Source organism: Sarcophilus harrisii, chromosome 2 (assembly GCF_902635505.1).
Source record: "Sarcophilus harrisii chromosome 2, mSarHar1.11, whole genome shotgun sequence".
Classification (NCBI taxonomy): Eukaryota; Metazoa; Chordata; class Mammalia; order Dasyuromorphia; family Dasyuridae; genus Sarcophilus; species Sarcophilus harrisii.
The window spans coordinates 310,868,477-310,889,636 of record NC_045427.1 but is presented as its reverse complement, the minus strand read 5'-3'; the positions used below and the strand labels follow the sequence as shown (position 1 = coordinate 310,889,636).

Below are 21,160 nucleotides of genomic sequence, written 5' to 3'. Positions count from 1 at the left end.
CATCATCTAAGCCCCCTGTAGTATTCTTATGACTTGGAATAAGAATAATTATGGCTGGGAATTTTTGTTGTTGTTGTTGTTCAGTTGTTTCTCTATTCTCCAATTCTTCTTGACCCCATTTAGAGTTTTCTTGGCAATGATACTAGAGTAGTTTTCCATTTCTTTCTCTAACTCATTTTACAAATGAGGAAACTGAGGCAAACACAGGGTGAAGTAACTTACCCAATATCACCCAGTTAGTGTCTGAGCTCAGATTTGAACTCAAGAGTTCCTAATTTGAGGAACAACACTCTTATTTATTGCATCACACAGGCATTTTTTACTTTGATATAAAGAATCCATCTCATCATGGCCTACAATGTTAAAGAAACAGAGAGATTTCATTTTGTGTTACGTTCTTAACATAGAGGTAGGAGCAAATATTTTTGTCATTCTTGAAATAAAGATTTTTGTTTCTTTATTGCAGTGGTACCTAGGAGCCAATAATCCATACATAAAGATCTGTCTTCATATTAACTTAATTTGAAAATTTAACATTATCTATGTTTTATTATATCTTAATTAAATATTTCTCAATTACATTTTAATCTGTTTCAACAACACTTGGCAGAGTGGTGAGCTGCATACTGGTTGATGTTTGACATTTCTGCTCTATACAACAGGAAGCTCCTTGTTTAAAGTGTCAACAATGCCAGAAGGTGATCAGGATTGGAGGAAAGAGATAGGCAATAATACAATGATCCCAGACATCTGTGTTATTATATATCTCCTCTATCTCATAAAAAAAAGAAAATTGTTTTCATGTAATGCCAAATGATTCTGTGATCTCATTAATTTGAGAAGTCCTGTTGTTGATACAGACTGCAATTCATCCATGGCTATCAAATGAGATATCTGTAAAGTACTTAGTGCAGTGCCTGATATAAGGTAGGTAGGTGCTTCATACGTGCTTTTTCCCTCCCTCCCCATCCTGTCCATTTGGTGTGACTCCCAAAAGTTCATCACTGGGGGTATATCCAACTTGCTGGAGATCTTTCCTATTGCTTTTTTCTTATCATGAGGGTACCAGGAAAGCACTGATAAGATCTCATTGTGTGTATATATATCTATATCTATATATGTATAATGTAATACTATAATACCAATTATTAATACTAAATAAAAGTATAAATACTAAACATATTGTTTAGAATACTAGTGAAATAATTAATCAGTAATAAAAGTCAGCAATTGGGACTCTCGAATCCTTTGATCTAACTAGAGCTGAAACTAGAAATTCTTGCATACAGAATAAATTCAAGAGTTAGGAATAGCACAGAAGAAAATTGACCTTGGACACCAGGTTCTATAACTCCAAAAGAGGAATCAATATATGATTCATCCCCCAGAGAGTCTAGCACCTCCATGGCAAAGCTAACTATCTCTGACCTCAGCCCCTGAAATCAGGAAAGGATGATATGGTACACTGAAAAGGATAAAGCAGTAGGGGAAGGTAGAACCTTGAAAAAAATGATGAGTGACAGCAGCCTTGGAGTTGTGGCCTCCAGTCAGATAAGAAAAAACAAAATGTGGTCATACTCTCACTACAGGATTTAGTGGAAAATCATAAGGAATGGAGACAGCAAGACAGGGAGGAAACAGATTCTCCAGATATTGGTATCCCTAGAGCAAACAGGACTCTACCTCAGGTTTAACATTGAATCAAAATAAGAGGAGGGGAGTCATATTGCTTAGGGCTATCTATCCTTCTAGAAAAAAAATCAGTTATTTAATTCTTGCTAGGCTGATCTCTGTGAAGGCCAATCATATTAATAAAAATAAAAACCTAAATCCTTTGTGTGTATATATATATATATATATATATATGTATATAAATGATCACTCCTAATTGACTCGCAGGATTCAAAAGAATATAGAATTATCTGTAGTAACCAGTGAGATGCAGACTCCTGGGCTGTGTATGTGTTAATGGAGGAAGAGGGGGTGATATTGGAAGTTGGAGGAGAGTAGGGTCAAATGCCAGAGCAGTAAAAAAATGAAAGAAAGAAAGAAAGAAATCCAGCTGTATTTGCATGTTTTAGGCAGGCTCCTGAAACAAAGATCTTTTGACTCCTAAGCTGCCCAAGGTTGATCTGGAAGTCATTGAGGGAAAATAAACACAGCACAGAGCCACACAATGTCATTTTTATAGCATCGTTTCCCCTGATTCTATTAACACCTTTTTCCATTCAATTCAAGAAACCGCTCAAGTCCTCTTGGCTGCTCCAGCATACAGTTGGTTGCTCTTGCTGGATATGAAGCTCATATTCTAAATGCCTGTGTACGCTCGGCCTCTCTGCCTGTTTATTGTCCTTGTCTGTATTTATCCCCCATGTAACAAAGGAAATGTTAGAGACAGGAAAGTTTCAAGAAGCAACAGATATAAGTAGAATGTACAGTAAATCTGTAATTTCCAAGAACCTTGGTTCTAATTCTGTCTCTACCATTATTCTACAAGACACTTAATTTGTGTGGGCCTCAGTTTAGTCAGCTGCAAAATAAGGGAATTGTACAACACAATCTCTTTCTGATTTAAATATTTGATCCTGTCATTTTACAGAAAGACAATTGGATAGGACACCACAAGACCTGGATTAGAATACCATTTTATTTACTAATTATGTGGCTTTTGACAAGTGTCTCTGGACTTGTTTCCCCAAATATTAAATAAAAGGGATGGTGAGGTTGGAGAGGACTGACTTAGATCTCCACAAAGTTCTTTTCAGTTCTAAATACTATAATATTTTAGGAAACAGAAAACAAATATTTACAACTGAACAGAGAGTAATGTCGTACAAAATATTTAAGGTGAATGACACCTTTGAAACAGGGTATTCCACAAGTCAGTGTAGTTGGAGCTTATAACTTCACTAAGAGTTTTGATATATCCTGTATACCTTTATATGTCCAGGGTGCTGATGGGAAGTGTAGTTTTTCTCAGGAGGAAAGAGAGCCAGAGAGATCATGGCAGCCAGAAGCCGCTAAGGATAAGGAAACTGCAAACTTTTGAGTTCCACAGACTGACCTATCGATATGCAGAAGAATGCCAGTGAAAGGTCCATAAGCCTGAATGCAAGGAAAGGAATTGCTACCCTGGACTTAATAAAATCATGAGCTGTTGGAGCTTTGTCTGGCTCACTGACCCACTTAAAGAGTGACCTTTCTGGACAGAATTTGCTGCCAAACTGGTAGAGTGAATTTATCTCCTCTCTCTTTGTCTCCCTCCTCCTCAGTTGCTGCCTGGTAAAATGGCATTTACACAAAATCTTATATATTTGCTGTCTATATTCTTATATTTTTTCTAAAAAAATAAATTGTTTTTTATTCTAAGAGAGTGATTAAATACATATAATTATATATGATGATATATCACATATTTTATATATTTAATATGTGTTTATATATAATGATTATATATATCATATATTAAATATACAAAGGAGAGAACCACAATTTGGCCAAAGGACAAAAGGGAACCTCTGGTCAAATATCCCTATACTTGATCATGAGCTTTTATCTCTCTCTGCCCCACCCCTCCTCTCTCTCTATCTCTTAAAAGAAATTTTTGACATATATAAGAGCATAAAACTGCAGAATTTAGAACTAGCAAAGTTTGCAGTTGTCTAATTTCCAGCCCCCTTGTGTTGCAGATGCAGATTCAGAGGAGGGTTGAAGTTATTTGCCCACAGGCCTACATCTCACAAGCAGCAGAGCTGAGATTTGAATTCTGATTGTCTAAATCCAGTGTTCATTGCACCAAGCCAAACTGCCTTTCTCAGTGCTAGTTCTTACTGACACATCCTGCAACCATGATATATAACTTAGTAGAATGTCTTTGAAAATTGCTATGTGCAAAAAATTCATTCTTCTTCAGTCAACTGGGTGAAGAGACTTTTGTAGTTAACTACACTAGTCCTAGGAAGAAATTCATGGCTGAGTTTCTATTCAAAGTTTTTTTTTTTTCAACTTGCTAGTATAAATTCCACCTGTGTATAGTCTTTGAAAACCCAGAATCATTAACAACAAAACTTTGGAAGACTTAAGTCCATTGATTAATGCAGTGACCAAACATGATTCCAGAGGACCCATGATAAAATTTTCTACCCATCTCCTGACAAAGGTGATGGACCTAGGGTGAAAACTGAGACATACGTTTTTTTTTTTTGGATATGGCTAACTTGGGAGTTTGTTTTGTTTGACAATACATATTTGTTATAACCATTTTGCATTTTGTCCTTTTTTGGAGGGAGGTTAAGGAGAAATAGAGAAAAAACTCTTGTACATTGGAAAAGAATAAATTAAAAATGAAAGCACAGGGTCACCATCTTGTTGTTTAGTCATTTCCATATGACTCTTCAGGACTCCATTTGGAGTTTTCTTGGCAATATAAATGGCAGTGGTTTGCCATTTCCTTTTCCAGTTTATTTTACATATGATAAAACTAAGGCAAACAGAGTAATATAACTTTCCGAGCGTCACACAGTGACTAATGATCTTAGGATGGATTCGAGTTCAGGTCTTCCTGACTCCAGGTCTGGTATTCTATCCACTGGGCCTTGCAGCTCCCCCCAGTTACCACTGCAGCACAAGGAGTAATCAATCATAAGAACAATCTAATAGAGGAGACTTTTATGTTTCTATGAATGTGATCACTAAAATGCTATGATTGCAAATTTCTCTCTTGAGGAAATAACATCCTGAGTACTGACAAAATTTTTTTCATTTGTTCCATTGACCAGAATGAGAATCTGAAATTACTCAATTTCCCCCAAATCAATGTCAAATATCTATGTTTAGGAAGTCCCCATAAATTCCTGCATTCAAGAAGATGTTGATTATATATTTTTTTAAAATGAGGTTTTTTGTTTTGATTTGGTTTTTAGTTGAAACTTTTAACAGAAATACTAGGACCAAAAAGTGTAGTAGTCTCTTTTATGAAAAATAAGGTGAAATAATTGTTGATACCTTCATAGAACAGTATCATCAGAAACTTGAAAGCACTAGATCAAAAATTACATATTGAGATAAGATAAGGAATTATGCTACTGTGTCAGAAGACTGTTAAATCCCAAATATCCAAGGAACCAGAAAGCCAGGCTGAAGTCAGTAGGTTCTGTCTCTTAAAATTAAAAATCAAATATTTGACCAAACATTATACCATGCTACCTGGCACACAGGTTCCTGACCTTAAGATGCAGATCACATCCATTTTCCTGGCAGGACTCAGCAGGAGTGCTCAGGTACACTGCCAATTAACAAGTGTCAGAATAAACTACCTGGTTACCGAATTTCAGGGGTTATTATCAGTCCACAGGTCTGAAACTAAGAGTCAAAGAATAAGATTTTCTGGTCTTGGATTAAGAAGCACAAGTTTCCTCATCTAAAAATAAATATGATGTCTGAATCTATAAAATAAAAGAGCAGAATACATGTACCTATACATATACATACACATATGTACATACATATGTGTGTGGATATATAAATATGTAAGTATGTATATATATTTATGTGTGTATAATATATAGACACATAATACATACACATACATACACACATATTATTGCTGTTGTTCAGTTATTTCAATACTGTCCAGCTCTTTATGATAAGATCCTGGAGAGGTTTCTCATTTCCTTCTCCAGATCATTTTACAGCTAACAAAATTGAGACACACAGGATTAAGTGACTTGCCCACGGTCACATAGATAGTAAATGTGTGAGGACAGATTTGAATTCACAAAGTCTTCCTGACCCCAGGGCTGGTGCTATATTCACTGTGTTATTTAGCTGCCAATAGCTAAATAGATAGATTTAGGGTTAGGGTTAGAACAATAGAACAGACTTACACGTTATGCAAATGTGACTGGAAAAATATAATTTTTATACAAACTACTTATTTTAAAATTTTTTTCAAATGATTTAATTTAAAAAAAGGAGTCATTTTGGGGGAATTTCTTCTGGAAATGTTAAGAATATTAATATTAAAATGATTTATTTAGCAATATTAAAATTACCACTTTAATTAGATCTTGTTCCTTTCCCTCTCTTCCCCCGCCCCATTTTCAATGTATTTGAGGCAAACTTTTCTCCATTCATTCTCCTAACCACCTGGGGAAAAGACAAAGAACAAACACATGCAGAACTAAGGTACAGAGTTTGGATGATTTGTCCAAATTCACCTAGCAGCTCAGCAGCTTTGGAAATTCAAAAGTGTTTTCTAATGGTTTAGAAGTTTATATGACTGGTCTTCCAAAATTCAACATCCAGTTCTCCCTCCTGTCAAAGGCTTGTACTTGCCTTGCAGGTGTTTCCCAGAGGAAATCATAGTCCCAAAGGGCTCTATAGACCAATACAGACAGCAGGTTTATGTAATAGCTCAATTCCTAGCCTTGCAGGAAGGCCTGGCCCACGCACAGGCAGCTGGAAGTCTCTTCGACCCCCATGACACTATTCAAAGCTTCCTCTGTTTGGCTTTTTGATTCCTGATTGACATTCAGTGGCAGGTGGAGATAAATGTCGGCAGAGGACAATGTTGATTTGGTCTGACTATTCTAGGGAAAAACTTTTCAGAATAAAACAAAACAAAAACCAAAAAAAAAATGTGCTTAAGGGACTGAATAGAATCTAAAAGGTCCAGAGAAGCAGGGCTGCAGTTTTCATGGCACTGGCAAGTCAATTGAAGAGTTAATTGTTTGGGTGTACAATGAGTTTATTCTGACTACATACAAAGAGCTTTCTCTTCCAGGTCCTTCAAAAGCAAATGTGTCAAAGGGACTGGAATAGTCTTCTATACTAATGGCACCTCTTGAAGTCTCTAAGATCACACAGCCTTGGAAAAGGAGGAAAGAAAAGAAAACTATTGCCCCTTCCAAGATCCAAACACTTCCCCCCCAAAGAAAAGGCTTCTCAGTGAGCCAAAGTTCCCCTTTGCTTCTTGGTCTCTTAAACCACTTTTGTCTATTTCTTCTAGAGTCTATTGTGACTATTATCATCCCCTAATAAATATATCCATCGGTATGTCTTTATGTATAGAGACAAGTATCTTATATGGGGTAATAGTAGACTAATTCTTCCTCAGGAGAAGGGAGAGAAAGTTTGTGCTTTTCACAACCAGTGGGCAGAGACTTTCTGTAAATTATGTCCTCAAGGTCTGTAATGTTGAAATGATTTTTCTAAGACTTCCCTTTTATAAGGAATAAATAGTACCTGTTTGCAAAATTCCTTTGTGAATCTGACTGGAAATATACTGTAGAAGAGTAGTTATGGAAGAATGAATCTTAGCCTATTTAGCTATCATTCTGGGCTGGATTTTCTTCAGGTCATCTTTACCATGAATATTTTCCCTCCATGAAGACCCATAAATTCCATTATTAGCTATTCTGATCCTTTTGTTTGAGAGTGTTTGGGAGTATTTTGGAAAAAAGGAAGAATGGAAAGTGGGGAAATTATTTTCTAATCCTCTATGCAGTCCCTATACATGGATATTTCCACTTTCTAAAAATGCATGAGGACAGATTTTGATCAGTCATTCACATTCTCATATGTGCATTTCCTAGGATCATAAAAAAGGAGCCTTGGGATAGTGTTTCTAAGTCAGATTAGAGGTAGAGAATAAAAAGCCTAAAGACTAGGCCCAGGTAAAGGACATAAGAGGAAAAAAGAGCAAAAATGGTTTGCTATGTCTCAGGGCTGGGATACAGTCTTTTAAAATTGGTCCTAAGATCTTTCCACCATTGGATTCATGATCTGGGCTGCACTTTACTTCTCCCTGGAACACTATTGCACATCTAGATTTAGAGGTAATGTCCCAAGCTCTAAAAATAAAGAGGAAGAAAGAAACTTTGGAGGAAAAAAGTTCTAATAGTCTTCCTACCTGAAGTTATTTTGAAAGCTTACATTTGTATTTCATTCCATTTCTGAAAACAGGATGAGAATGCTATGAGGATGCAGGAAAGTCTTTCAAAACAAAATGATTCTTTCGGTCTAAAAGGTTTTTTACTTCTGATATTCAAGGGAAAGCCTGAGAAAATTACTTTCCATTTTTTTTTTTGGGGGGGGGGGGGAAGGAAGACAAAAGCTTCTACATGGAGTTTTGATTTTTTCCCCTTAGAGGTTTCTTTAAGTAAAGCTTTCAGAAAAGTAAATTAAAGCAAAGGCTTCAAGAGTTTGATAATTTACTCACATCTCTTTGGGGCATTTGTCACAGTAGGAATGAATAATTTGAGTTCCTTGGTTTGGGGGAAAGATTATTCATCACGCATTATCAACTCTTCTTAGATATCACATTCTTGTGCTCTCCTATCATGTGATCTCCACTAGAAGATACTGGCTCCACAGCATTGTGGTATAATTGAAATAATACTGGACAACAATATACTTTTGATTAATTATTTAAGGTTAACAAAATTTTCTTCCCTCTTCCACTAAAACCCTCTCTGCCTCCATAACAACTTTATGACTGAAAATATTTTCTCCATCACAGTACATAGGTGGAGCCATAGAGAGAGCCCTGGGCCTGAAATCAGCAAGACCTGAATTCAAATCTGGTCTCATACACTTGGGAGCTAAAGAACAGTGGACATGTCACTTAATTTGTTTGCCTCAGTTTCCTCATCTGTAAAATGATCTGCGGAAGGAAATGGCAAACTACTCCAGTTTCTTTGCCAAGAAAACCCCATATAGAATCACAAAGAGTTGGACACAACTGAAATGACTGAACAACATTTTCTCCATATTACAGATTATGAGACTGAATTCAGAGAGGTTTGTTCCCCATCCATGGTCCCATAGCTAGTTAGTGCCAGAGTCAGGATATGAATCTGGGTTATACTTGACTCCAGTTTGATGCTCTTTACCTGCAAAGAGAGTGACCTAAGCTGGAATCGCAGCTCAGATGCTGATTTACTAGGCTAGTTACAATTTCTCTGAGATGCAATTTCTTCATCCATAACAGGAGTGGAGAACCTGCAATTGTATATGGCCTGTGAAATCATTTGCATAATCAACTTCAGGCAATGATGAGCTGAAAGGTACAACCACCTCCCCTTGCTTGAGTTCTATAAATTGATAATTTTATATGGCCCATGAATGATGTTTTAAATATCCAAATGGCCCTTGGCAGAAAAACGGTCCCCTATCCCTGATTTATAAAATGATATCTACCTTATAGGAGTGTTTTGGGAATCAAATGTGAAAATACAAGAGAAATAGGGATCATAAAAAACAAACTGCTAAATAAATGTCAGGTGCCATTGTTAAAATTAGCGCGCGCGCGCACACACACACACACACACACACACACACACACACACATCTTGAAGCAACAGGCCCTAAAAGGAAGAAACACAGGGAAGGATGTGATCTTTCCAGATCAATTGTTGTTTGAAATTCAAACATATGGCACAAGACCTAATATAGCTTGTGTTAATTACCACACATGTGCCCCATAAAAGAGTCTGTTAAACCCACAGAGCACAAAGAACAGAGAGGGAAAATCTATTCTGAGAGATTAAGTAAATAGTCTGCAGTTTTCACTCCTCTCCGGTCCCTGCAGGTGTCTCTAAGATAACAGAGCTGCTGCCTCCCCTTTCCTTCCCTCCCTCAGGCTTCACACCTGGGAGCCAGAGGACCTGGGGGCACTCAGAGGTTCCCTTCTAGGGCCGCAGCTCACCAAGCTACTGTGACCTTGTAAGTGATTAGTCTTCCCTCCTTCTCTCTCCCTATTTCCATGTCTTTTTGTCAATTCTCCTGCTTTCCTTTAAAGGGCTAATTCCCAATTGGCAACCAGACTGTGGCTCATAATACAACTTTTCATCCTCCCAACTAAAGAGAAAGAATCCTTTTCTAGTTTTGTCAATAAGTCATGCTCATAGGGGTACGTGGGAGGGGGGAGGAAAGTTACAGTGGATCTGGATCCAATCTACCCCCCTGCACACATTACATAAACTTGGGACATGTCCTCCCTTTAACCCTTCTTCCTATATCTCTCCACTGTCTAAATCCTCCACACTCCTAATGCATTTTTGAGGCTGGCTACAAAAACCGAGAACTGGAGAAGATGAATATGTGTCTTGTGATTATGTTAGGGTCCGATATAGGGAAAGCAGACAAGGAGTCTTTTGTCCTTTTCCCATCTGCTACCCTCCAAAACACATTCCATTCTTAAGTGGCAGCTGAAAGAGGAACCTTGGCAGGTTGATTCAGGATATTACAAATGCCCTCTCCCACCTTTAGGGCACCAGTTCAAATCCAGCTTTCCTGGACAGGTGTGCCCGAGGGTGGTCATTTCCACCAGGTGGCCAGGGAGGGAGACTTTACATTCCAAGGACACCAACTCCTCCTATCTCACATCTACCCAGACAGGCAGGGGAATACATTACCGCCCTACAGTGATTTTCTCATCAGAGGCAAACAATTCCCCCAGATTCTCCACTGCTGTCATTCTGCCAAAGACACAATCTTAGTTGGTAGCACCAGTGTCTATGGAAATTAGCACTGGATGGTACATCAGAAAGGAAATTGCTAACAATTCCCTCATCAGAAGTCATTCTTTGATGGTTGCCAGCAGATTTCATTTTCTGTGCCATTCCAAATCTCTCCATCAGAACAAGGCTAATGCTGAAGCCCCTTTTAATAATAATAAAATACACAGGAACCCTGGCTCATCTCCTTCCTAACTTTATTAACAGCTTAGTGAAGCATTATTTCTGAGATTTGTTATTTCCTGAGGTGAAGGTATCTTAATCAATCTGGAAATCTGCTGAATGATCTCTTCATTAGTTCATTTTAGTAAATAAATAATCCTTATGTAACCCATCCTTTTATGCAGATCATTCATCGTTGTCCACTTTGCTCCTTTTAGGGGAAAAAAAAGCCAAACTAACTCATTTTGTATTGTTGTTGGTCAATTTCATTTGTAAAATCTCTTCTGAAGATAATGTTAATTTTTATAAGGATTTCTAATGTATCAAGGAAATTGAAAAACTCCCCCACAACGTCAATTTCCCCAAAGTTCCTCATAAACCACCCCAAACTATAGTACCATAAGGAGAATTTACAAACCACCAGTATCTTTGCCAAAAAAAAAACTATGAAGGCTTGGAAATGATGGAACAACAACAATTCACAGGATGATTCAGAGCAGGGCACTTGAACTCATATTTTTTGACAAAGATCCATCTACTTCTACAGTACTTCTCTTGGACATCCTTCTAGGCTGTTCCTCAAGGCATGAAATGTGGGAAAAGTAAAAACCATCATTAAAATAACTTCAAGAAGATCTGGTATCCTTAATTATACTGGGATGTAGAAGGGGAAATTACACAAGATAGCCTCTAAGTTCCCTTCCAGTTCTAGAGCCATTTTATCTGCTACTACATTTCTCTTCCTTGCTTCCGTGTTACATATATATATATATATATATATATATATATATATATATATATATATATATAGAGAGAGAGAGAGAGAGAGAGAGAGAGAGAGAATGTGAGAGTGTGGGGGGGGTGATAATGAATATTATATCCTTATTGACTGAAAGACTGAATCATCCCATACTGGGTGTACCACACAACTCTGTCCTTGCTCAATAACATTTATGGTGTGTTTATTACATGACTAACAATCGAGGCTCTTGCTGGGGATTCCAGGTGTTTGCTCTCATACCCCCAGACCTGACCAAATTTTCTGTGAATAATTATTTGCTTTAAAAAGGAGGGGCTGGGGAGAGAAACAAGGACTCTCTAGGGGAAAGCTACAGCTTTTACAAGAGGCTCTTTCTAGCTTGATTAAAAGTTGACTGTTTAAGAATAGCTTAGGAAGCAGCACTCACATGTTTAACATATAAGGAACTCCTTCCACCAAAGCAGATGACAAGTCCTTGATGACTTAATGGACCTATAGAGTTGCTGAAGATGGATCAAGATTAAGCAACATGTTGAGAATCGTAGCCAGTTAAATTTAAGAGATAGGATTTTAATCAAGATTTTCCTAGCTTCAAACTTAGCACTCCATTCACTTGACCAGCTGTTCTCAAGCTTTTTGGTCTTAGGACCTTTTTACACTCTTAAAAATTATTGAGTAGCTACCCAAAAGCTTTTGTTTATGTTGTTGTTGTTCAGTCATTTCAGTAATGTCTGAATCATCATGTCCCTAATTAGGATTTTTTTTTGGGCAAAGATACTGAAGGGTTTGCCATTTTCTTTTCCAAATCATTTTACAGACAAGGAAACTGAGGCAAATAGGGTGAAAGAACTTGCCTAGATTCATCCAGCTAATAACTGTTTGAGATCTGATTTGAATTCACAAAGATAAGTCTTCCTGATTTGAGATCTGGCACTCTATCCATTGTGCTACCTAACTGTCCTTTTGTTCATGTGAGTTATATATATATATATATATAACTCACATGAATATATATATATGTAAAACACACATGTATATATATACATGTATAGATATGAATGAATATATATATATAAAACACACATGTATATATATACATGTATAGATATGAATATTTATTATATTAAAACTTGACCTTATAGACCCTTTAAAAAGGTCTCAGGGACACACAGGGGTTCCCAGACCACCCTTTTGAGAACCATTGCACTATACCATATTACCATTATACCACTGTGGAGATAAACCCTAAATAAATCACAAAACTTCACTCACCTTTCCTTCCTGAGTTACCATGGCCTGAGGGTTTATCTGTGACTGAACCTTTGTTAAGGAAGGGGAAAAAAATAAAGATATCAGGATGTATTCTAAATTGACTTCTATTAAAGTCTTTGAACAATCAGATAGTGAAGTTCATGTTATATAAATTGGGATAATCATATACAATGTTAGTACACATATTTGAGAGATTTATTTTGCATCAGTGGTTCCAATATCCAAGTGCTACTGAAGTATACCATAGTTTTCTCATTTCCCTAACTCAAGGTATCAGTGGAATTCCACACCCCCACCCCACTTTAGTCATCCCTGTTTAAAAAATAAATGTGCTAAGTAGCATCTCAATCTGGACTAGGTTATTTTTTCGGCAAAATCAGCTAAAAAGAAAACACTTCTCTCATCCCAGCTGTAATAACTGACATCTTATTGGTAGGAGCAGGAAATCAGTGATTTTCCAATTCCATTAACTGGAAAATAGTTGATCCAACTGAATGGGCAAAAATGGTCCAAGACATGGAAACAATTTTCCACAGAGGGGCTTTTCCCTTGGGGGAATGAATGTCAAACACACTTGGCTAAACAAGCTGCTGTACACATGTGGATGTTCCACACAGACCTGTTATACTGAGGCACCTGTAAATTCTAGAGAAGCTGTATCCATAAAAGGAGAGAGTGATAGGGAGAAAGAAAAACACTATTGCAAACTCATCTTCAAAATGGCATTTAGGGAAAGATTCCCTTAGATATATCACTTCTTGGAACAGTGAATCCTATGATATCACTTTCTTCCACTGCTCTTAGAGAAGAATTCACTTAATTTGGGTTTGTTTTGTTTTAAAAGAAAAAAAGATGTCCAGTTTATTTATAAGATGTCTAAAGCCAAAGAAGGTTTGACTTTTCTCTTTTTAAGTAAAATTTTCCAATTCTCCTTTAAAGCAATACCAAAGAAAGTATCCCTAATTGCCTTATGGATTTAAGTATGCTATTACTAATACTTATTTCCTTTTCTACTCATTTTCTCTCTTCCCTTTTTTATCTACAGAAGTCATGAAGAAAGAGAACAATCCAAAGTTTTTAGAAATAAAATTTTAGAAATAAAAATTAGAAAATAATAAAAAATACTGTAACAGTAGTATTGGAATTCATTAGATTCCAGTTAAAAAAATCTGGCCAGGGTAGCATTAAGTTGTTTTTGTTTATTTGAAATTTCATTGGGAATGGGGGAAGATGTATTAAGAAAAATGAAGGGGAAGTAGTAGATGATTTATTTCTGGGTGGCAATAAACTTTTATATTAATCTCATGAAGCCTCTATCTTAAGTTTTAGTTGAACTGAAACTTACTGACTTTGTCACTTTCACTATATCTCATCTTAACCATCTTAACTAAACCAAGCAGAATTTTTGTTTACAAAATTAGAAACAGAAAAATAGAAATACATGCTCTTTTTGTGGACCAACCCAAAGGGTATCATATGTTTTACAATCCCATATGTTTATCTACCCTGAATAATGTGGCATTTACAAGATAAGAAACAAGGGACTGGACTAGAACCAAAGCTCATAAATTATGGTCACTTGGCATCATTTCTACACAATCCCAGGCATGACTATTTGAGCTGCATGTTCCTCTGTTAGGACAAATAAAGAGCTCACAATCCTGACCAACATTCTCAAGTATTCCAATCAGATCTACTGGGGTTTCTCTTTCCAACTCTTTGATTCTTCCCATACCTCCACCCCATAGTACCTGAACATACAGGAGTTTTGTTCTGCACAGAAGAGCCACTGATGGGCTTCCCATCAGTAGTGACACACCAACAGTATCCAGTATATGTATGGCACTGCACCTGTTTAGGGAAATGAGCAAAGACTATTAGACACAGGTATTGCTTCACCAACAGTGGGTCAAGATAGCTTGTGAAGGTAAAGATATATCTTGTACCTGATACCTGTTGCCAATTCCCTCTATTCCTACAGCTCACTTCAAAGTGTTTTTACATAAAGAGGTCAGTCATTCAATAATCATTTATCAAAAGCCCATTATATACATAGATATATATGAATGTACATGTATAGGTATATGATTATAGAGCTAGCAGGGAGGAAAAGCCAAAAACAAAAAAGAATGAAGTCAAAAGTGCACAGCAAAGAACAAAAGAAAATCTCCAAGGAAGAGAAGAAACGAGATGGACAGCTCTGAACAAAATGTGTAGTATTTACCATATCAGCTTTCTTGAAATGGAAATTTATTGTTTCATATTTTGAATCCTTTCATGCTCTGCTGGGCATGTGATAATTTTTTTTTTCTTTTTTTATTCTAAGTTTTAAATAAATAATGTTTAAAAGCCTATTGTAGTATGATGAAGTAATTCCTGGGAATAAGAGTACATGCTGAAAAAAATAGCAGGGGCATCTTTCAAAAGTAATTTACCTAAAACAAAGCTGAAAGCAACTGCCTGCAATATTAATACGATACTAGTTTGAGGGTCTTAATGTTGAAAGAATACAGAGAAATGGGAATTACTGTCAGATTGGGTCAATCAGGAAGGTTCCTAGAGGAGAAGGACTTAGAATTTTAAGAATGGCAACAAATACTCTCTGCCTTTGGGGAGATGACATGCATGGATCAAAGAGATTACTCTTTTCACGCTCCTTAAGTGAAAATAAGATTAATTAAGATAAATCACAAGTTCAGAGGCAGGAGCTGGAAGGAGCCTCTGAGGAAATCAAGGTCAACCCTTTCATTTTACAAATAGAAAACTTGAAGTCCAGGAGGAAGCTAAAGCAATTTGCTTAAACTCACAGAGGGAGTGCACTTAACAGGTGGGATGCAAACCTTAGTCCTTTGACTTAAGAGCTAAATTTTTCCTCAGTACATATGTTTTTACTGTTGCTTTATTTAGTTTATTTGTAACCTTATTTATTAGGTGAAATAACTTGCTGAAGATCACAGGTAGTAATCACCAGATTACATCAATGATTTCTCTGTAACAGACATAAGCAAGAAGACATTCTATGTAATTAGTAATTAGCAAGATTACCGTCACATAATAAAGAATAGTATGTCTATGGGAACAATGGGCATGTGGTTCATAACAACAACAACAACAATAATAGTTATTTTTTTATGTAGTACTTTAAGTTTTAAGCAAAGCACTTTACAAATATCTCTTTTTATCCTCACAATAACCCTGGGAAGGACATACTATTATTATCCCTATTTTACAGATGAGGAAACTGAGAAAGACCAGAGTTAAGCCTAGGGGAGTTACACTGCTAGTAAGTTTCTGTAGAAGGATTTAAACTTGTCATCAAAGCCAGGTATAGTATGCTATCCTTTTTACTATCCACATCCTAGACTTGTAAAAACAAAAAGGCCTTTGGTTATCCTAGTGATTTTTGTCTTCCTCTAGGTTAAAAAGAATATCATCTTACCCCTTTACACCTCCCTGCCCAGGATGGTGTGAGGAAGTTTCTACAAGTCAAAAGGCTGGTATCATTCTGCAAAGGCAAATATATATTGCTGCCATCTTCAGCCCCCATCATTACCTCCCAAGTGATGTAGTTAAATGATTATCTATTCTCAAAGAGAGCTGTTTCAATGGCACCTTGAGCCAACAGCGATGTTGAGAAGCCCATTGTATACAGATCCAAACACTGAACAAAGACTTCAGATGGAAGCTCAACATGTCCAGCTGAGTCAAAGTCCCTTGTGATACTGGGCACTGACCCAGTTCTGTTCAGTCTGAGCTGGGTAAAGAAACACCTCTTGGATCAAGAGTGGCGGACACCCAGAGCTTCTCTAAATCCCTAGATGTCTCCAGTCATACCTCTTGGGTGGGAAGTACAGCTGGAAACTTGGAGAGGACCCTCTAGATTTTCTCAGTGCCATAAGAATAAACTCACACAGAAATCATCCCTCTCTAACAGCTAAGATTTTAATGAGATCTGGTTGTTAACTTTCCCCTCCTCTGCCTCTATCATTATAGAAAGATGTGTCTTGGAGACCATGCGACCATTCTGACTCCATTTGAAAGTCTTGGACGCCTACTGCTCCATGAAGCAGTATCCTACCAAACAGGCAATGCCAACCAAGTCTAGCACCCTGGGGTTGTTCAAGTTTTCTCTCCAAAGAGATTTACTGTTGAATTTGGAGAATAGATGTGAAAAAAGGGATATGGGAATAGATGCCAAGCTGGCTCTGGAGGTTCATCTCAGATTCATGCTACTTATGGAAGAATTTGCCTCCACTCAGAAACACCGTGAATAGCCAAAGTCAATACTATCTCCTGGTGTTGAGGGACAGAATGGGGCATCCCTATTAGTGTTCAACAATGTAAAACCAGACTTTTATTATATTGAGAACCATAATTTGAGAATTACATTATACTGAATACTATAGTTCAGGGGACATGATCAAATGCAAGGTCTATCCAAGTCTATAGAGTGAAAAGTTAGTGTATTGGGGTTAAAGTTCTGGGAAGGGAGTAAGGCTAGTATTTGAGTTTCATCTTATTAGCTGTATGAATACAGAAAAGTTAAAATCCCAGGCTTCTTATCTGTAAAGGGAGAGGGGAAATGATACCTGTAGTATCAACCTCATAAAGCTGATATATGGTTCAAATGAAATCATGTGTACAAAGAAGTTTATAAACTTTTAAAAAGAATTATGTAAATATCAGTTAGACTACATATACTGAAAAATCTCTTTCTATTCAAAGAATCTCTGACTCTCCATATAAACCTATTGTATAAAACCCAAGCTGGTATGCAGGATTTCTTTCCAGGCATGGGAAAAGTCTGGAAGCATACATGCTCAAATTCAGCATCCTTGCTCTTGGATTTTGCTGCTAAACAGAACAATTACTGCTTAGATTGGATTATGATAGCACAGTTAGTTGAAAGGTAATGAGAGATTGATTCCCAATCCAATAAGGAGAGAGATGGAGGAAGATGGAGGGGAGACAGAGAAAGGGAGGAAGGAAAAGAGAAAAGAAAGGGAAGGAAGAGGAGAGGAAAAGAGAGGAGAGAAAGACAAAGACAAAGAGACAGACAGTCAAAGAGAGAGAGACACAGAGACACACAGAGAGACAGGCAGAGACAGATTTAGAGAAAGAGATACAGAAAGACACACACACACATACACAGAATGTTTACCATTTTCTTTAGACTAAATACAAATAAAATTCACACTCTTTTATAGCATGTAGGTATAGAGTCACTCCAAAGCAGAATGCCTCAGGCAAAGAACAAAACTGAAGTAAACCTGGATCAGACCAAGTTCAAAGGGTTGGTGGAATTATTCAAGTGAATTTCTTTTTCCATGAACATTGCCTTTAACAGGCACAGAATCAAACTTTAAAAGCTTGATACTTTTTTTTTTTTAAAGAAATGACTTTAAATTTGTTTTTTTTCTGTGAAACAGAGGATACATCTGAGAATGTATGATCTATTTGGAGTTTTAGTTTTGTTGTTATTTGTTTTTTTGGGTTTTTTTTTTAAAGCAAACTGGTGGAAATAAGCTTTTACCTAAAAGATACAACAAATAATAAGTCTTGAAAGCAGAAACTTTACACACATCATTGAAGCTTCACAAGAACCTTTGATGTAGCAACTATTGGCATTATTATTTCCATTGGAGAAATGAGGAAACAATCTGACAGCAATTGTATAACTTTCCCAGTTTCACATCATCAGTAAGTATCAGAGAGATTTAAACTCAAGTCTTCCTAGCACAGCATTAAGCATTCTACCCTCTATGTCATGTTCTTTTTTAGCAAATTATCTGTATACTGATATGTAATATCCTTAACTTTTTAATTGGAGTAAGGAGACAGTTTAAACCAATAAAATTTTTATCTAGCTTTTTTGTTTAAAAATTTTAATTTATGAAATTTCATGTTATCTACTTGTATTTTCTTGTATACATGGTAATATCTCCTTCTTTATTATGGATACTGGAGAGTAATCTCATGACTATCATTCTGATAATACACAATCCAGAAAGTTTTTTTTTACTATTTTATATATATATTGGACAAATACTACAAATGAATAGTAAGCTGGACACAGGATTAAAGTGCAAGAGAATGGATGAATTTCCTTTAGGAAAGTACAGAATTCCTTTAATGGAGCTAACTTCTCCTAGAATCAAAGACCTTCACTTCATTCAATGTAGCCCCAGGAAACAGGCAGATGCCAATGCAGAAACACCCCACTGAACTCAGTACATGCCAGACACCAGCACTGGGACTCCAGGTCAGCACTAGGTAACCTGTCAGACCCTTACTGTCTCCAAGAGCACTAGTTACCCTCAACCCTATCCTCTATCCTTCAATATAGCGCCAGACACAAGGGTCCCCTTTGGACCTCAGGGTGATATCAGTACAGCACTAGGTAAGCCACCAGGGCCTGAAGTCCTTCTCACAAGAAACCTGAGACACTACAAAAGCAGAGCTCAAATTTAAAAGACAGGAAAAAAGCAAAAAAAAGATGAGCAGCAACAACAAGAAAAATCTGACCATAGAAAGTTATTATGATGACAGAGAAGATCAAGACACAAACTAAAAGATCAACAATGTCAAAATACTTATGAGAAAAGCCCTAAACAAAAATGAAAAGTGATCTCAGTGATCTCAAGCCTAGAAAGAATTCATGGAAAAGATCAAAAGGGAGCTTAAAAACCATGTATGAAACATAGAAGGAAAAATTAGGGGGAGGGAAGGAAATGAGAGTGATCAAAAGAATTATGAAAAAAAGAAATGACTGCTTAAAAAGTTAAATTGGTTGAATGGAAAAGAAGATACAAAAATCCACTGAAGAAAACAATTTCTCAGTTTTTATTCTTTATTTTCCAAACTGGAAAGGGAAGTACAAAAGCTAATTGAGGAAAACAATTCCTTAACAGTTAGAATTGGGAAAGTAAAAGCTAATGACTCTATGAGACATCAAGATTTAATCAAACAATTTCAAAAGAAAGAAAAAAAGAAGAAATTGTAAAATACCTCATGGGAAAAACAACTAATCTGAAAAATAGGTCCTGCAAGACAATATCAAAATCATTGGATTATGTGAAAGCCATGATTAAAAGGAGCATCTAGGCAGTGTTTTTTGAGGAATTATCAAGGAAAAATACCATGATGATGCAGGGCAAAATAGAAATTGAAAGAATCCACTGATCACCTCAGGAAAGAGATCCCAAAATAATAACTCTAAGCAATTTCAGAACTATGAAGTCAGGGAAAAAATATGGCAAGTGGCTAGAGAGAAACAATTTAAATGTTGGGGAGCCACAATTAGGATTATTCAGGACTCAGCAGTTGCAATTTTAAAGAATCAGAGATAATTCTTGGAAAATGGTGTGGTAGGTCCAAAAATTCCAAGCTCTCTACATCTTACTGATGAATGAGACAAAATAGCACCTCAAAGTGAATATAGAGCAGTAAAAACAAACAAGAGTTGGGGTAGAAGAGTTGTCTTTCTGTGACAACAGAGAAGATACAAAGAAAGATCTGGAACTGAGGTTTGGCCTAAGTGAATTATAAACAGTTCTAGGCCAGTTCTGATGAAATAGAAAGCAGCAAGCCCTGTATTAGGAGGTAGCCTCAGCTATAGTCATAGGAATTTTTACTTCCTGCACAAAATGGAGAAATCTAGCATCTGAGTCAGGGAAGATTGAAGGAATCTCTGCTTTTAAGGAATGCCATCTGTGGCTGAGACACACCTGGGCAAGAAGGAATCAGCACACATCTGATGAATACAGAAGCAGTGGACTGGGGATGCAGAGGTCTATGGACACTTACAGGAGAACAAAATTGTTGATTTCAGTTTTAGATCACAAGAGAGAATTGAAGGCCAGAAACTCCATCCCCCATATTCTATGACTAGAGGTGATTATACTAATGAACTACTGCTAAAAAATGAACTTGCAAAGGAGAAAAAGCCAACCATAGACCAGTGTATATCTTCAATAGAGGATACTGAAGCAAAAAAGGCCTCTCCTACCCCCAAAGGGTAAAGTTAAATGGTCACCTGCCGAAAAAGAATTCATAAAGGAACTCTAAAAAGACTTAAAATCAAATGAGGGAGATGGAGAATTTTTTTTTAAAAATATCAATCTAGGAAAAACAAGATTATGAAATGAAAGTCAACCAACTGGAAAAGGAGATCTAGAAGAAAATGACTCCTTGAAAACTAGAATTGGGCAAGGAAAAGCCAGTAGAACTATGAGACCAAGAAATAATAAGACAAAATATATAGAATGAAAACATAGAAGAGAATATGAAACATCTCATAAGGAAAAAACTAATCTGGAGGATAGATCAAGAAGAGAAAATATAGAGAGCTGGAACTCTAAAAAGGTGTACTTGAATCTAAGACAGCAGAGTACTTAAGGCTAAGTACCTATTCAATGTGATATAATAGTTCTATAAACATATACTT

At 36.6% G+C, this 21,160-nt stretch overlaps 1 protein-coding gene across 4 annotated transcripts in view; it reads right to left on the bottom strand.

The window, feature by feature from the left end:
• SMOC1 (SPARC related modular calcium binding 1) overlaps positions 1 to 21,160 on the bottom strand; it is a 194,337-nt gene that overhangs the window by 56,289 nt on the left and 116,888 nt on the right. For 3 of the 4 annotated variants that reach the window (XM_012548162.3, XM_023502436.2, XM_023502439.2), the window contains exons 4-5: positions 14,466 to 14,565; positions 12,715 to 12,762 (exon numbers count right to left, since the gene is read on the bottom strand). In XM_012548162.3, coding sequence (XP_012403616.1) covers positions 12,715 to 12,762; positions 14,466 to 14,565 — 148 coding nt within the window. Of the gene's footprint in view, positions 1 to 12,714; positions 12,763 to 14,465; positions 14,566 to 16,153; positions 16,382 to 21,160 lie in introns of those variants that run through there. The other variant, XM_031952606.1, reaches the window with a different exon arrangement.